This window comes from Pongo pygmaeus, chromosome 4 (genome assembly GCF_028885625.2).
Source record: "Pongo pygmaeus isolate AG05252 chromosome 4, NHGRI_mPonPyg2-v2.0_pri, whole genome shotgun sequence".
In the NCBI taxonomy this organism is placed as follows: Eukaryota; Metazoa; Chordata; class Mammalia; order Primates; family Hominidae; genus Pongo; species Pongo pygmaeus.
The window spans coordinates 165,826,183-165,840,295 of NC_072377.2; the positions used below are offsets into that span (position 1 = coordinate 165,826,183).

The 14,113-nt window shown below is 46.7% G+C and overlaps 1 protein-coding gene across 2 annotated transcripts; it reads right to left on the minus strand.

The window, feature by feature from the left end:
• Positions 1 to 5,391: 5,391 nt before the first annotated feature.
• LOC129037426 (uncharacterized) lies at positions 5,392 to 12,337 on the minus strand. 2 transcript variants are annotated; one of them, XM_054489520.1, is made up of 3 exons: positions 12,164 to 12,337; positions 9,627 to 9,746; positions 5,392 to 7,244 (listed from the first exon to the last, which is right to left on the minus strand). In XM_054489520.1, exons 1-3 carry the CDS (start codon positions 12,331 to 12,333, stop codon positions 7,097 to 7,099), a joined length of 438 nt encoding a protein of 145 aa, XP_054345495.1. In that variant the 5' UTR covers positions 12,334 to 12,337; the 3' UTR covers positions 5,392 to 7,096. The 2 variants fall into 2 exon arrangements, with proteins under 2 accessions (XP_054345495.1, XP_054345496.1); XM_054489521.1 differs by having other exon boundaries at positions 5,392 to 7,418.
• Between the last annotated feature and the right edge of the window lie 1,776 nt (positions 12,338 to 14,113).

Here is a 14,113-nt window from a genome sequence, read left to right on the forward strand (position 1 = left end):
GATCAGATATAAAATCAGATGTTTCTTAAATCAAACAGAGACAGGGCTGGGGCTGATGCCAGAAACGCTTAACACCCATTACAATGAAGAAGACGTAAGTGCAATAAGGGACCCATAAAAACCACCAGCATGTGAAATACTGCCAAATGCCGTGTGGTTGCCAAGGAGGAAGCATCACTAGGCTAGATTCAAATACTTCTCTCTGCAAAGCAAATAGGCTGGGTGTTAATTAAAGCATGTAAGTTGATTCTTGAGGTAGCGGCCGGGAAAAAGAAATCCTGCCTAGAAGTCACTTCCTCTGATAGATTTCTTTTGGTACTGTGGATTTTCTGCAAGTGAAATTCTCCAAATCAGACACACCTTCCTGTGTATTCCCTGCTCACCATTGCTTGTGGAGTTGTGTGCTTTTGAGCAAGAGCTGTATTGTGCTGTTTTCTACATCACTGTCACACTTAGTGCTTTGCGAAAGGCTCACATTACCTGTGCATCTCACAACAACCTCACATGCTATAGAGGACAGTAGTTATTATTCCATTTTACAGAGGGAACAACACAAGAAATGCAGGCACTAAGTGACTTGCCCACAATTGCAGAGAGGAGTACAGCTCATAGAAACACCTTGGATCCCCTGATTCCAAATGTAGGTCTCTTCCCATCTTAAAAATGAATGGCACCCAAAACAGAAAGAGATATGCGAGCAAAGTGCACTGGAAATTTAAGTGGGTGGCTTGAGAAAGCAGGGCAAAAGGGTGCACTTTCAGCTTTCTGAAATTGTATTGGCATGACAAGCACCCCCACATCGTTAAGATCAATACCATACCTGGCGTCTAGAAGGACAAGCTGGGGTGAGTCAGAAATGCTGTCCCTTTTCAAGACTGGTCAGCAGAGCCAGTCTTACCACACCTTGCTGTTTCTCAGGGGACTAAATCCATGTGATGCCATTTAGCCTTTTTATCTTACCCCAAGAATGAAATCAGCTGCTCCCTGAGCACTTAAAAATCCAGGTGTTCTTTACTTCGGTTTTTAGACCAAGATGTTTACCTTCCTGAGGTGGATTGAGCAGAGGTGTTGAATGAGAAAGAGGTAAACTGGTGGTCATGATATCTCCTGTTCCTTTCGATTACTCATTGACTCAGCAAGCATTAGCCAAGCCCCTGCTATTATTAGAGACTCTGCCAAGCCCAGCGGACACAGAAATGTCTAGGAAGTAGAAGAAAGGTCTCTACACTCATGGGACTTTTGTGCTAACTGGAGTTAAAAAATACATGGGAAGACAGAATTTCAGATTGTGATAGGCATTATGAAAATAACACAGTGAGGGAGAGGAATGGGGGTAGTATTTTAGATGCTGTGATCTGGGAAGCTCTCTGTGAAGAGATGGCCTTTGAGCCGAAACCTGATTAAAAATAGGAAGCTAATATTGGGAAAAGCCAAGGAATAAGTGTTCCAGGCAGAGGGAAGACAGAGTGCCGAGGTCCTGAGAAGGAAACAGACAGCAACAGCTAGGGCTGCTGGCTCACTATAGGTTGGTGGACCTGATATTAGGTGAGGGTGGGGAGAGGGCCAGGTTTAGAGTCATGAGTCCAGTGAACCATGCTTTGGAGGTGAGACTGGCTCAGTCTCCAGCTCTCCTTTCTCAAACACATTTCCTTCCCTTTCTTATTGACTGCTCTAGAGCTTCAAGAATTAGCTTCACTTCTGAGTTGCACAGTCCCTGTATTCTTAATGGCACAGGCCACATGGGTTACGTGTTTTTGACAGGAACTCTTAACAGTCTCCAAGCTCAAAAGGGCGGGCCATAGAGGTCTAAGAGGAAAACCAAGCTTTGAATTAGTTATTGAGCATGGTCACTGGGGATTGGGGCCGTCACCTCTGTTCTGCCTGGAGAAAGGCTATTTACAAACCCAAATAGTTCCTTATCAGCCCTGTATACTTTGAAACTGGAAGACTCTTGGTCAAATATGGTCTCATCAACTGAAGTCAAGCGCATGGGTTCTGGGATCAGTAAAATCTCGTTGGCTCAGTTAACTTCTGGGAGTCTCACCATCCTCATCAGTAATGATAGATAACACCTGCCTCATGGGCTTGTAATAATATATGAAGTGCTTCTCAGTCATGCTTTGCAAATCATAAGGCTTCAATAAGCTCTGTCATGATTTTTATTAGGCACCATCACAAAAATCCCAACTCTCTCCCTCTCTTCCCCACACACATTTCTTTCAAATTCTTGCATAGTGGTCTTGTAACCTTTTGGAAAGAGGCCTTGAAATAGTACAAGTAGTGCCAAATGGCTATATGTTATAGACTGTCCAGACAGGCAACTCATTTCCAAGCAGTCAGTAGCTAAGGTAGAGGTTACCTGCAAGGGCGCTCTGCTCATCAGCATGTGAAAGGAACCACGACCACGTAGAGCTATCACCATTACCATCTGCAACAGCCCTCATAACACAGTCACCTATATGCCCTGGGCAAAGAGCTTCCCAAATAGATAGAGGATTGGGGGTCCCTGGGATCCTGTTGCTGCTGGTAGCTGAGGGTGAACACAGCTTGCAGCCCCAGGACCCAGAGTACTAAGGTGAAGGACAGCCTCAGAGGCTCCCTTTGAAGTAGCATCCCTGTCCCAGGCCGGCAATTGGTGGAGAGAACTGAGAAGAAAAGACCACCCCCCAGCCTTAGGATTTAACAAGACACTTACCTCCTACCTCCTTGGTGTAAACTCCACAGCTGACAGGGAGGGTTGGCACTCCTTGGGCGTTTTTATTCTGGTGGGACACTACGGAGAAGGACTAAGCTGCTACCACCCCCAGATATGCCATCAAAGGGGAGCTACTGCCAAAGAACCTCCTCATGGGTGGCTGGAGCAGGTGGTCCCCACCCATATAGAAGCCCAGCCTTCAGTGTCACACGCCTGAACACAATTCCTCCACCCCAATTTCCTCCTCTCTGGGCCTGCTGCAGAAACCTGCTTAGCCCCACCCTCCTTATCCACTCTAGGCTCCTATTCCAAGCCCTGCATCTCCACCCTCCTCCCTTGGCTTCTGGCAGGACTGGCCTAACTAGCTCAGGCACCCCAGAGAGGCTGCCTGTGTGCTGCTCTTAGCTGGTGGGTGGCTAACCCATGTCTCCACCAGCCCAGCTGTGGCCACACAATTGATTTTGAGAGAGCACCTGGGTTAATTAGAGCCAGAACTTGGGACTTTGGCCCTGCTATGAAAAAAATGAAGAGTACCTGTTTTCTGGTGCTTGATTAAAAAGCTGTAGAAATATGAAGACCAGGTATCAGGAAATGGGGTCTCTGCTTAGCTGCTGCATGAAAGGGCTTCAATACAAACCAAGTTGACTCTGTCTTTGGTGCTAGAGATTTGGCCGTATTGCACCAGTACCTCAAGGTTGCAAGCTTTTCTCAGCATGATGCAGCATCTACCCTTATTCTCAGCAGAGAGAAGTTTGAAACAGTTTGAACAACAGTTTGAGCAACAGTTTGAAATTTGCTCACAAGACGTAAAGAAATTCCATTTTTTCCTCTGTGTAGTGTTAGGGAAATCAGCAAGGAAAGTTTAGCAACGTACGGCATGTCTGTTATTAAAAAGCAATTAGTCACCCCCATTAACAACTGTTCCACTGAATCCACAGGTGATCTTAAAGGTGACTTAAATATCCTTGAAAAAGAACACGTATTCAGGTGCCAAATCTAAGGATTTGGGATTTTATTTCCCTACCCTGGCAAGTTAGTATTACTTTCTTCCAGATATTGCCAGATTTTAGGATTCATAAGTCTTATCTAGAATATGAAAAATACAGATTTCTGCACACAATTGTCAATTCCAAGAGGGCCCAGGAATTCATATTTAAAAAAAATTCTTTGAGGCGATTCTGATTTGGATTGTCTTGCACCTGTACTTGAAGAACTACTGCCTGAGAATAGATCTCAATTCTTTTTTTTTTATTGTTATACTTTAAGTTTTAGGGTACATGTGCACAATGTGCAGGTTAGTTACATATGTATACATGTGCCATGCTGGTGTGCTGCACCCATTAACTCAATCTCAATTCTTTATTACCAGCCCCAGTTGAGTTGGGGACCAGCTATTTCACATTGTTTCCAACTCACTCTTCTACCCTCCCCTCAGGAATTCTGCAGCTGACTCCAGCATCTCCCTCCTCCCTTTAACTCACAAATGAGCTTTGTCAGAGGAGAGAGCCTTGGCCTCAAAGATATTCCAGCTATAAGAGGCTTTAGAAATGATGCCATTGAACTGTTACTGCACCAGCACAGACACTGAGCTCTAGTCCTGCCCTTTCTCCACCCGAGGCCCAGGTCTCACACCTTGTCACCTCTAGGAGATCTGCAGGCTCCTCAAGATCACCTGTTCCAAAGCCAATTTTCCTATGCCAGCCCCTTCCCAGTCTCTCTTCTTGTGGAGAAGAACCCAGGTGTGTGGGCCCCAGAATCATCCTCTCCCTCCTCTATGGCTGAGGCAGTCTGTGTTCAGGTTCCTAATTTCTAGAGTCAGACTCAGTTTTAGAATGAGATTCTCATATCCCACCTGCCTCACCAAGTGGAGTTATTATATGGGCAATTAGGTCTCATATGACCACTTGTTTATGTCAAGCATTTAATCATAAGATAATGACTACAGGATCCATTTGATTCAATTCACATTAAGCACTTGATATGTACAGGGCATCTTGCTAGGCACAGCAAGGGGTGTGAAGAGGACCCAAGGTGTTGATGCTGTTGTTGTTACTATAATTTGCTTTGTTTTACTAGTGAATTGGGTGGAGGGCAATAATGAAAGTAGGGAAATCTACCCTTAAATCTATATTTACCCAAGAAGACATGCTGTCTTGAGGCTGCTCACCCCTGTTTCATCGGAAGCTCAGGTGGTTTTGTGTATACAATAAAGAATTATTTCCTTGATTCACCTGTGCAGATCACAACATTTTTTTTTTTTCCCAGTACTTATCACCTGGTCTCTGATCGTATCATTCATCAGATGAAATTAATAGCAGCCTAGTCTAGTGGTTACAAATACAGACTTTGGTACCAGACTGCTGGAATTCAAGTCCTTGGCGCCACCAGCTTTCAGCTGTGTGGTTTTGGGCAAAGTGCTGACTCTAGGAGTTTACACCACAGCAGATATTGATTGAATAATCACATACAAGTGGTGAAATGACAGTTGGGATAAATGCTAACAAGGAAAGATACCCAGGGCTGTGAAAGCATGTGAAGAGATTTGTCCAGGTCAAAGAGTCAGATTAGAACTGGGATGGATTTAACGATGCAAAGGAGTGGGGTTGGCATCAGATTGTTCCAGATAGAGAAACACCATGCACCATGTGTAGTGGTCAGTATTGTTGCAGTAACAAATGATCTCCAAATCTCAGAAATTTCTACCACAAGGTTTATTAAAGGGAGGCTATGCATTGATTGAAGCTCTCTTCGGCTGCAGCAGTTTCCCATTCAGGGACTCAAGCTGAAGGAACAGCTTCCTAAGTGGGATATGCTATTCCCATAGCAGAAAGACCAGGAGTACTGTGGACACTTGTCCTGCCTCTTAGAGTTTCTACTTGGATGTGGCCTCCGTCATGTCTGCTTTTGTTCCTTTGGTCAAAGCTGAAAGCTGATGGGACACGGATGCATGGGCCTCCCACTGGGGACATAGAAAGCTGCATGGCAGTGGGCAGGAATGCACTCCTCTTACAGGGAAAGGGGGTGGTGTCAGGTTCTAACTGGGGTCCCAGGGGAGTTGGTGGGGTGAGTGGCGGTTAGCTGGAGAAACACTCAAGGAATCGTAGACAGTTTTGACATGGCTTTACTCTCTCTAAGTGCGAGTGAGTCTGGGCATGAGTGAGCCTGGGGGCGAGCCATATGTACAGCTTTAGCAGGGTAATTATACCTTTTACAGACAATAGTGGTTCTGAGCAAAACACGAGCGCACGTGTGTGATCACCTAATGCACCTCACATGGTGTGGTTACATAATGTGCAGGGCTGTGCACCTGTGCTCCAAACCCACTGAGTTATGCTGCTTTGGAAGGCTGCCTCAGCTTATTCCTGACTAAAGTGCAGCCATTTTCCTTACCCTCCACTCCCTAGGCCAAGAGTGTCCTCTGGGCAGAGACATGTGCCCATAGGGCAGAGCCCTGAATCTATAACCCACAACAACAATACAGAGAGCAAAAGCTACTAGGATCCCAGTTACACTATTTATAACTATTGGGGCCCAGCATAGGCCAGAGCCTAGGGATGCCCCTCCATCTCTGCAGGGGTTCATCAGTAAGGCTCCCTAGAAACTTATTCTCCCATGAGACCCCTTGAAGGGCTGCTGTTATGTTCTGTTGACTGTCAGGGATAAAGGTACAACATTGTGTTCCTAAAAGGGCACAGATGCCTCCTTGGGCAGCAGTTACTATGTCTAAGGCCATTCGGTTTTGCAACACCGCCTTCCTGATCTGATCAACTGCATCCATTAACAGGAGGAGGGCCCCTCGGGTGTGATTCAGAGCCCGAGCAGTGTGCTCTGCAAAAGCAGTAACTTCTGCTTTTACAGTTATGACACCCACTCCAGGGATAGTCACTTCCAAGGTGAAGAACCACTAGGGGCCTCGTCACACTCACAAAAAGTGAGAGCATAGCACCTCCCAGTTATTCTGGCATCTGGGCAAAGCAGGGAGAAGAGTGCCAGGTACGTAAGGCCAAACTCAGGTACAACGTCCAGGCCAGTCTGCTGCTAGGTAAGGACACCCTGTGTCCTCAATGACCCATAAACTCCCAGGGATCATAAAATCCATCAGGGCCTGACCTTGGGTGGGGCCGCATGTTCCACCATACCTTCGGTGTGGTGACATGTGTTATGTTTACACAGGCCTTGCAGGGTAGCCATCCCACAGTGGTGTTACCCCAGTGTTGCTCTATGCACTGCCATCCCTGAGCTGGGGGTACTACATATTTCCCCACTAGCCAGCCCCTCCCATCATAAATGCTACAGGCAAGATGGGACAGGCATGCTATGGGTCTTGCGGCATTCTTTGTCTGCAGCTTGCCCTGTTGCATTCCAGGTGTCGGCCATGGGACTCAAAGTCTCCAGCCATGTCTAATTCTCTGCAGATGCTGAATGTATGTGCCAAGGCAAGCCATCTGCAGCTGCTCCTGGAAGGATGGTGCAGATCCAACAGTTGGAAACATTGGTCACCTCAGTGAAGGTGTGGGCCCAGTCCACAATGCAGTTGGAGCATGTTAACCTACAGTCGAAATGACAGAGCAGGCACAGGTACTAACAGAGTTAAATCATGTCCCTCAGGCAAAATACAGTCTAACCTTTCGTCTCTGGATAACAATGCAGACACCAAGGGCTTTTGCCCTGGGAGATGGTGCCACACTTTATCAGCTCCCCATGGTTCCTTTGAGTCTTGTATCTGTGCCAAAGTCACAGGGAAGCTCATGATAGGCCACACAGACAGTACATATGTCCCCTGGAGAAGGGTTCCTTCCCTGGCCATTTCTCTATGAACAGTCAACCTCAGGGGCCGTGTATTGAACACCCAAGGAGTGACATGCAAGTCATGATGTAGGCCCTCCCCCCAGAGAGCTATGATGGCCAACCACTGGCAGTGGGGTCTTGGAGGGTCCATGGCCAAAGCCAGGTTTTCTGTTCCCTGCCTTCAGGGACCATTGGGGCAGGCAACAGGGGCAGGCAACAACAGGTTTCCATTCATCCCCATACCTGGTTGGAGGAGGTAATTCTTGGTGTGTGGTTGGGGGGTGGGCAGCCCAGTGTAACCAACTGAAGGTGGTTGGGGGGTGGGCAGCCCAGTGTAACAAAGCCTTCACCAGGGCTGGACCAGCCACATTTCCATGGCTGTTCATTCAAGGTTTGGAACACCAGGTCCAACCTTGAACTCCGGTCCCAAAAAGATGGGGGTGTGACATGCAAGCATAATCTATTCTTCAAGAGCTCATTATATCGTTCAATCATACCCACAGCTTGCGGGTTGTATGGCACACGGAATTCCCACTTTACGTCCATTGGTTGTGCCCATTGTTGTACCTATTGTCCAGTGAAATATGTTCCCCTATCACTCTCAATGGCCAGAGGGCAACCATACAGGGCACATAAGTGTTGCAGGGCCCAGATGGTGTTCTGTTGGTCGGCCACCCTGCAAGGGTAGGTGAAAAACAGGCCTGTGGCCATGCCCACAGCTGTTAGTGTATGTGTATACTCTTGCAACTTTGGCAGTGGCCCGATGTAGTCTGCTTGCCACTTAGTCAAGGACACTTGCCCTGTCATTACCTGTGTAACACTGGGCAGCTGCCTCTGTTTAGGGTATGTCTGAGCACATGCTGGGCATTTCTGACAAGCCTCCCAAATGTCTTGTGTGGACAGGGACAGACCCCAACGCTTATTGACCTGTTGCATCTGTTTATCCCCCACGTGTCCCAGTTTCCAGTGTAGCCACAAGGCCACATCTCATGTAGATGCTGACTCTAACCATCGGATCTTGGCCAAGGCATCTGCCTCATCATTTCCAGGGGTGGCCAAAGACATATGGCCTGACATGTGATAGTTATCTTTTTCTGATGACCCATTTCCCAGAGGTCTTGCCACATGGCTCAGCCCCAAATGGGTCAGTGGCCAACTAGCCACTTTTCTATTTTCCAGGTAGTTAACAACAAGGTTAAGCTTCAATAGACTGCCCAGATATTGGTAGAGATTACCACAGGCATCACCTCCTTGGTGATCACCATCCACACTGCTCTGATTTCAGCCCATTGGCTACTTTGTCCACACCTGGTTTCAAACCATATTGTGTCAGTACTATGTTGGACTGCAACAGCAGTCCAGGCAGAAATAGCATCTTGGCTAGATCCATCTGTGTACCATGCCCCATTGGGAATGGGGGAATGCCCTTCCTTAAACAGTGAAGGCTCAGGGTCTAGGGGTGCTTCAGGCCCCATGGCCTTATCTTGCAGTAGGACTACAGTCCCCAAGACCTCTTGTAACTCTGCCACTAAGACACGTGTAGTCAGTGTACTCTGCTGCTCCAAGTAGATGCCCCAATTTGCCAAAGTGGATGTCTGTGCTGTCCCAGTCTGGGGGGTCATTACCCATGATTGCACCTATCTCACTATCGGGTAAGTTGTCCACACAATGACTGCAGCCCATCCTGTCATAATTTCACAAGCCTGAAGGGCAGCATATACAGCTGTTAGCTGTGTCTCTATCAAGGAATACTGGAGCTCAACTCCCTTCCGCAGTTGGTACCAAAAGCCTACTGGAATTCTCAAGCACTCCATGAAGTCCCACAGGTCCCAACCGGAACCATCTGTGGTCACAGCCACATCCAGCTCAAATGGGCACCCCTGGTCAACTAACTGTAGGGCTTGGGCCTGCTGAATAGCCCACATGGCTGCCAGGAAGGCAGTCTAAGCCGCATCATCCCAGTCCCAGGTAGCTCCCTTCTTTGTTAACAGATGCAACAGTTTTATCATTTGAGCTAAATGGGGCACAAATGCCTGCCAATATCCCAGGAGGCCCACAAAAGTTTTCAGCTAATTCACCATGGTGGGCCGGGAATATGCCTGAATCTTATCAACGATAGCCTCTGGGATGGCCTTTGTCTTACCTGACCAGATAACTCCCAAGAATCTCGCAGATAATCCAGGCCCTTGGACCTTGGATTTGTTGATGGCCCAACCATATGCAGCCAAATGTTGCCACAAGAAGGGTGCCACTGCTTCTAAATCTGCACGAGAATCAGAAGTTAACTTAATATCATCAATAAAATGGAATAGGTGGAGCCTTTCTGGACATTGCCACGTGGCTAAATCTGTGGCAACTAGACCATGACATTTGATAGGGCTATGCTCATAGCCCTGCAGCAACACTAAAAGTCCATTGTTGCCTATCCCACGCGAAGGTGAACTGTTCCTGGCTTTCTGGAGTGATGTCTATGGAGAAAAATCCATTGGTCGAGTCCACTACATAGTGGTGCTGTCCCAAATCCATTGTCAACTGGTCCATCAAATCCATGATTGATGGTACAGCTGCATGCAAAAAGGGTGTTACTTTATTGAGTTCTCGATAGTCCACTGTCATCCGCCAAGTTCCGTCAGGCTTTCTAACTGGCCACACTGGAGAATTGTAGAGGCTGTGGGTGCCACGCACTATCTGCACCTCCTCCAGCTTTTTGGTTGTCTCAGTTATCTCTGTATGCCCACCTGGCAAATGGTATTGATGAGTGGAAGTAACTCGTCGGGGTTGTGGGCAGGACCTGAGGCTAGTAATGTGTATATCTGCACAGCACCAGCTTCACCACATGCACTTGGTGTCTGAATTCCCTGGCCATGGTTTGTAACACCAGGCCATGTAAAATGTCTACCCCCAGAATGTATTCTGGAATAGGAGAGACATACATAGTATATAAATGGGGAGCCAAGTGGCCAATGCCAAGGTACAGAGATACAGGTGTCACTTTCACTGACCGTCCTCCATAACTGTCAATGTAAGCAGGTTTGCCAGGAAACTTATCCAGTTTCCCATAAACAAGGCTGCAATCTGCGCTAGTATCCAGCAGTGCCAGCACCCACTGCACATTGGTGGGGGACTAGTGGATCCCTAATTCCATATGTAGCCTCCAGTCATCTGATTTCCTCCCAAACTGGGTGCCTCTGCCAGTTCCCTAATCAAACAGAAAAGGCTCTAGATTTCTGCCGGCTGCAGCAAGTAGTCTTTGAGCTGAAATGCCTGGGTGGGACCTGGTCGCGCAGCAATATCCTTATCCCCCTTGGGCATTTTCTGGAATTGCTGCTTCAGAGATAACTGTCTCCAGAAAGTTAAGAGAACTTCATTGGTCTGCTTATCGATTTTCTCTTGGTCAACCCTGGCCAAAATCAAATCTACCCACATATGTGAGTGTGTCATTCATTGGAGCCCCCTTTTCTCCCATGGGGTGCCCCCGGAAGGCAGGGCATCTTCCCCTTTTGTATGGCGCAGACCCCTTGGTCCCACTGGCAGCCTTCTGCTTCCCTGAGAGCCACCATAGCAGTGGTCACTCCATGTGTGCGGTGCCCCTACGTCTGGGGTGAGGACAGCAGCTAGGGAGCCAAAGGCACTCAGGGGCACAGAACCCAACATAAGATCCCTCATGTGGGAGGTGAAACATTCATCATCTGGCCCCTGGGTATTCAGGTCAAACATAGTCTGCCGCATACCCATCTCCCAGATGACTTGCACCAAATCGGCATACGACTGCCATTTACTCATGGTTTTGGGTATTTCTTCGGCATTGATCCACACAGTCTGTACGGCTGGCCATAGCCACTCAGTCAGGGTGTGGTCACCTTGCCCTTGTGCCAACTGCCTGCTCACCTGCAACTGCTGTTGGAGGGAGGGGTGAGTCATGATAGAGGCCAGCTTTTCCACCTCAGAGGCAGAACAGGAGATGTTATATGCTCCCTTGTCCCACAAATGAAGCATCCAGGTGGACAGAGGTTCCTCTGGATACTGGCGACACTGCTTGCCTAATTTCTGCATCTCAGTTGGGGTATAGGCAGTATATAAAGTATTTTGTATTACAGTGGGGCGTCCCTGAGCATGCCCTTGTGGCCTCAATGGCTGTTCATGATCTACCTTCTGATGGACCACTGGGCGAGCCTGCAATGGGGGTTCTTCCTCCTTTGTATCAGACCAAGTGAGGGGTCTCCGGCCAACATGATGCACTCAGGCTTGCATTCACAGCAGCCTCTAATTCCTTTTCCAAGCTCTGTAGCTGAGCCTCCAAGCATCCTGCCTGCTCCTGGAGTTTCTCATTCATGGCAGCTTCTAACTATTTTTCTGAGCTGTGTAGCTGGGCCTCCAGGTGCCCGACCTGTGCCTAGAGGGCCCTTACTTGTGCTTTACCCCTCAGGGACTTGGTGTGTACTTCTCATAGCACAGTCAAAAATGCCATCTAACTTTGCCAGCAAAAGCTTGCTCCTTCTTGGTGCTCTGTGCTTCTAGCTTCATCAGTGCCTTCTCCATGCTCATGGAGGACCCATCTACTACTGCCCATCTGGTTTCCACCAGAGCCCATCTGAGCAGCATAACTGCCACTGGGTACCACAACCCATGTTGCGGCCACATGGCCGACCCAGAATCTGTGGGGACCAAAGGCTCACTCACCTCAGGATCTGTTCATGACGCCAAATGTCAGGTTCTAACTGAGATCCAAGGGGAGTCAGGCGAGTGGCGGGTAGTTGGAAAAACACTTGAGGAATTGTGGAGAGTTTCAACATGGCTTTATTCTCTCTCTGGGCACAGGAGAGCCTGGACACAAGCCATATATACAGCATTAGCAGGATAATTATACTTTTTACTGACAATAGTGGCTCCAACCCAAGCACAAGCTTTCATGGGTGATTACCTAATGCACCTCACACGGAATGGTTACATAATGTGTGGAGGGGTTGTGTGCCCGCACTCCAAACCTGCTGAGTCATGCTGCACCAAAAGGCTGCCTTGGCCTACTCCTGATGGAAATGCAGCCATTTCCCTCACAGGTGGGAATGAACAATTGAAAAAAATAATACAATTTACTATATTAAAGCTCTGTGGTAGCAGGAAAATAACAAAAGACCTGGAGACCTGCATGGCTAGAGCTGAGAGAGCTGGTAGAGGCATAATGAGAGAGGGGATTGGGGTGGCAGTTGGGGGCCAACCCAGGTGAGCAAATCTGACCTTGATACTGTGAGCAGTGGGAAACCACTGACCTTTACGCATCTAATATCTCTCTTTAGTGGTTAACTGAATACTTTTAATGTTTTTCTGGTCTCTGAAGTAATACCTGTTCATTATAAAAAATTTCAAAATGACAGATGAATAAAAAGAAAAAAATACAAATTACCTTTAATTTTACAACTCAAAGAACCATCATTGATTTAAATTTTGGTTAATACATCTCTAAACGTTTTTCATGCAAATATTTTAAAAAGCAAAATTGGATCACCTTCATCCACTGTTATGAATATTTTTTACCTTATTAAACATTCTCTCTATGATAATTTAGTCACCATATGGATGCACCACAATTTAACTAATTTCCTGCTATTGGACATCTGGGTTTTTGTAATTTCTCCTTTTTAAAAAAATTCCACAATGAAGTTCCACATATTTAGCAACATCCTTGCAACAACTTTTAAGAAGGGGCATTTTTATCTTAGAAGGTATATCAGATTTTAGGCCATAGATATATATTGCCCATTCTCACTAAAAAAGAGTTGTGGCCAATCACACACAACCTCAGAGCATGATTTGCCAGCTCTGATTATAATTATTTCATATTACAAATTTGATCAGTGGACAATATTGTCTTATTTTTACTTTGCATTTTTTTCCTAATTAAAAATAGAACTTTTAAAAAGACAATTCCCCATGGTTTCATCAGGGAAAGACTCATCTGATTCAAAATCTGGGCCTTTGGATTTGCTGCCTAGAATGCACTCCTGATTACTCTTCAACAAATTATGGCTACTTTGTCCCTTATGACTCACTGCAAGATTTTCTTCGGCTTTCTATAAGACTCCTTCTCTTATAGTCTCTGCCCCAATTGTCTCCTCACTGTAGAAGCCGCTAGTGAAGATACAGGTAGTGGGTTCCGCAATGTGGTGAGATGACAACATTCACATGCACATTGTCTCCATAGGGAGAGGGTGCTCTCCTGTGATTTAACTTTGTGACCTTCTACAGTGTCTCACCCTGTGTTCTGCACATGTTATGGTCCATAAATATTTGTGAGTGAATGATAAGAAAAGTCACCATGGCACAAAAGAGTGGATAATTTTTTACTTGATGGATGACTCAACTGTGGAGCCTTGTATACAGATATATTAATAAAATATTGTAGACCAAAGTCATCATGAATGTCGCTCAAGATCTATTTTTAGATTGTGCACCTATCACCAATATGTTTGGATAATTTCAACTTTATGGATTCGGGGGTACACGTGCAGATTTGTTACATGGCTATATTGCATGATGCTGAGGTTTGGGCTATGAATGATCATGTCACTCTGAGAGTGAGCATAGTACCCAATAGTTTTTTTTACCCCTTATCTCCCTTCCTCTCCCCCTATT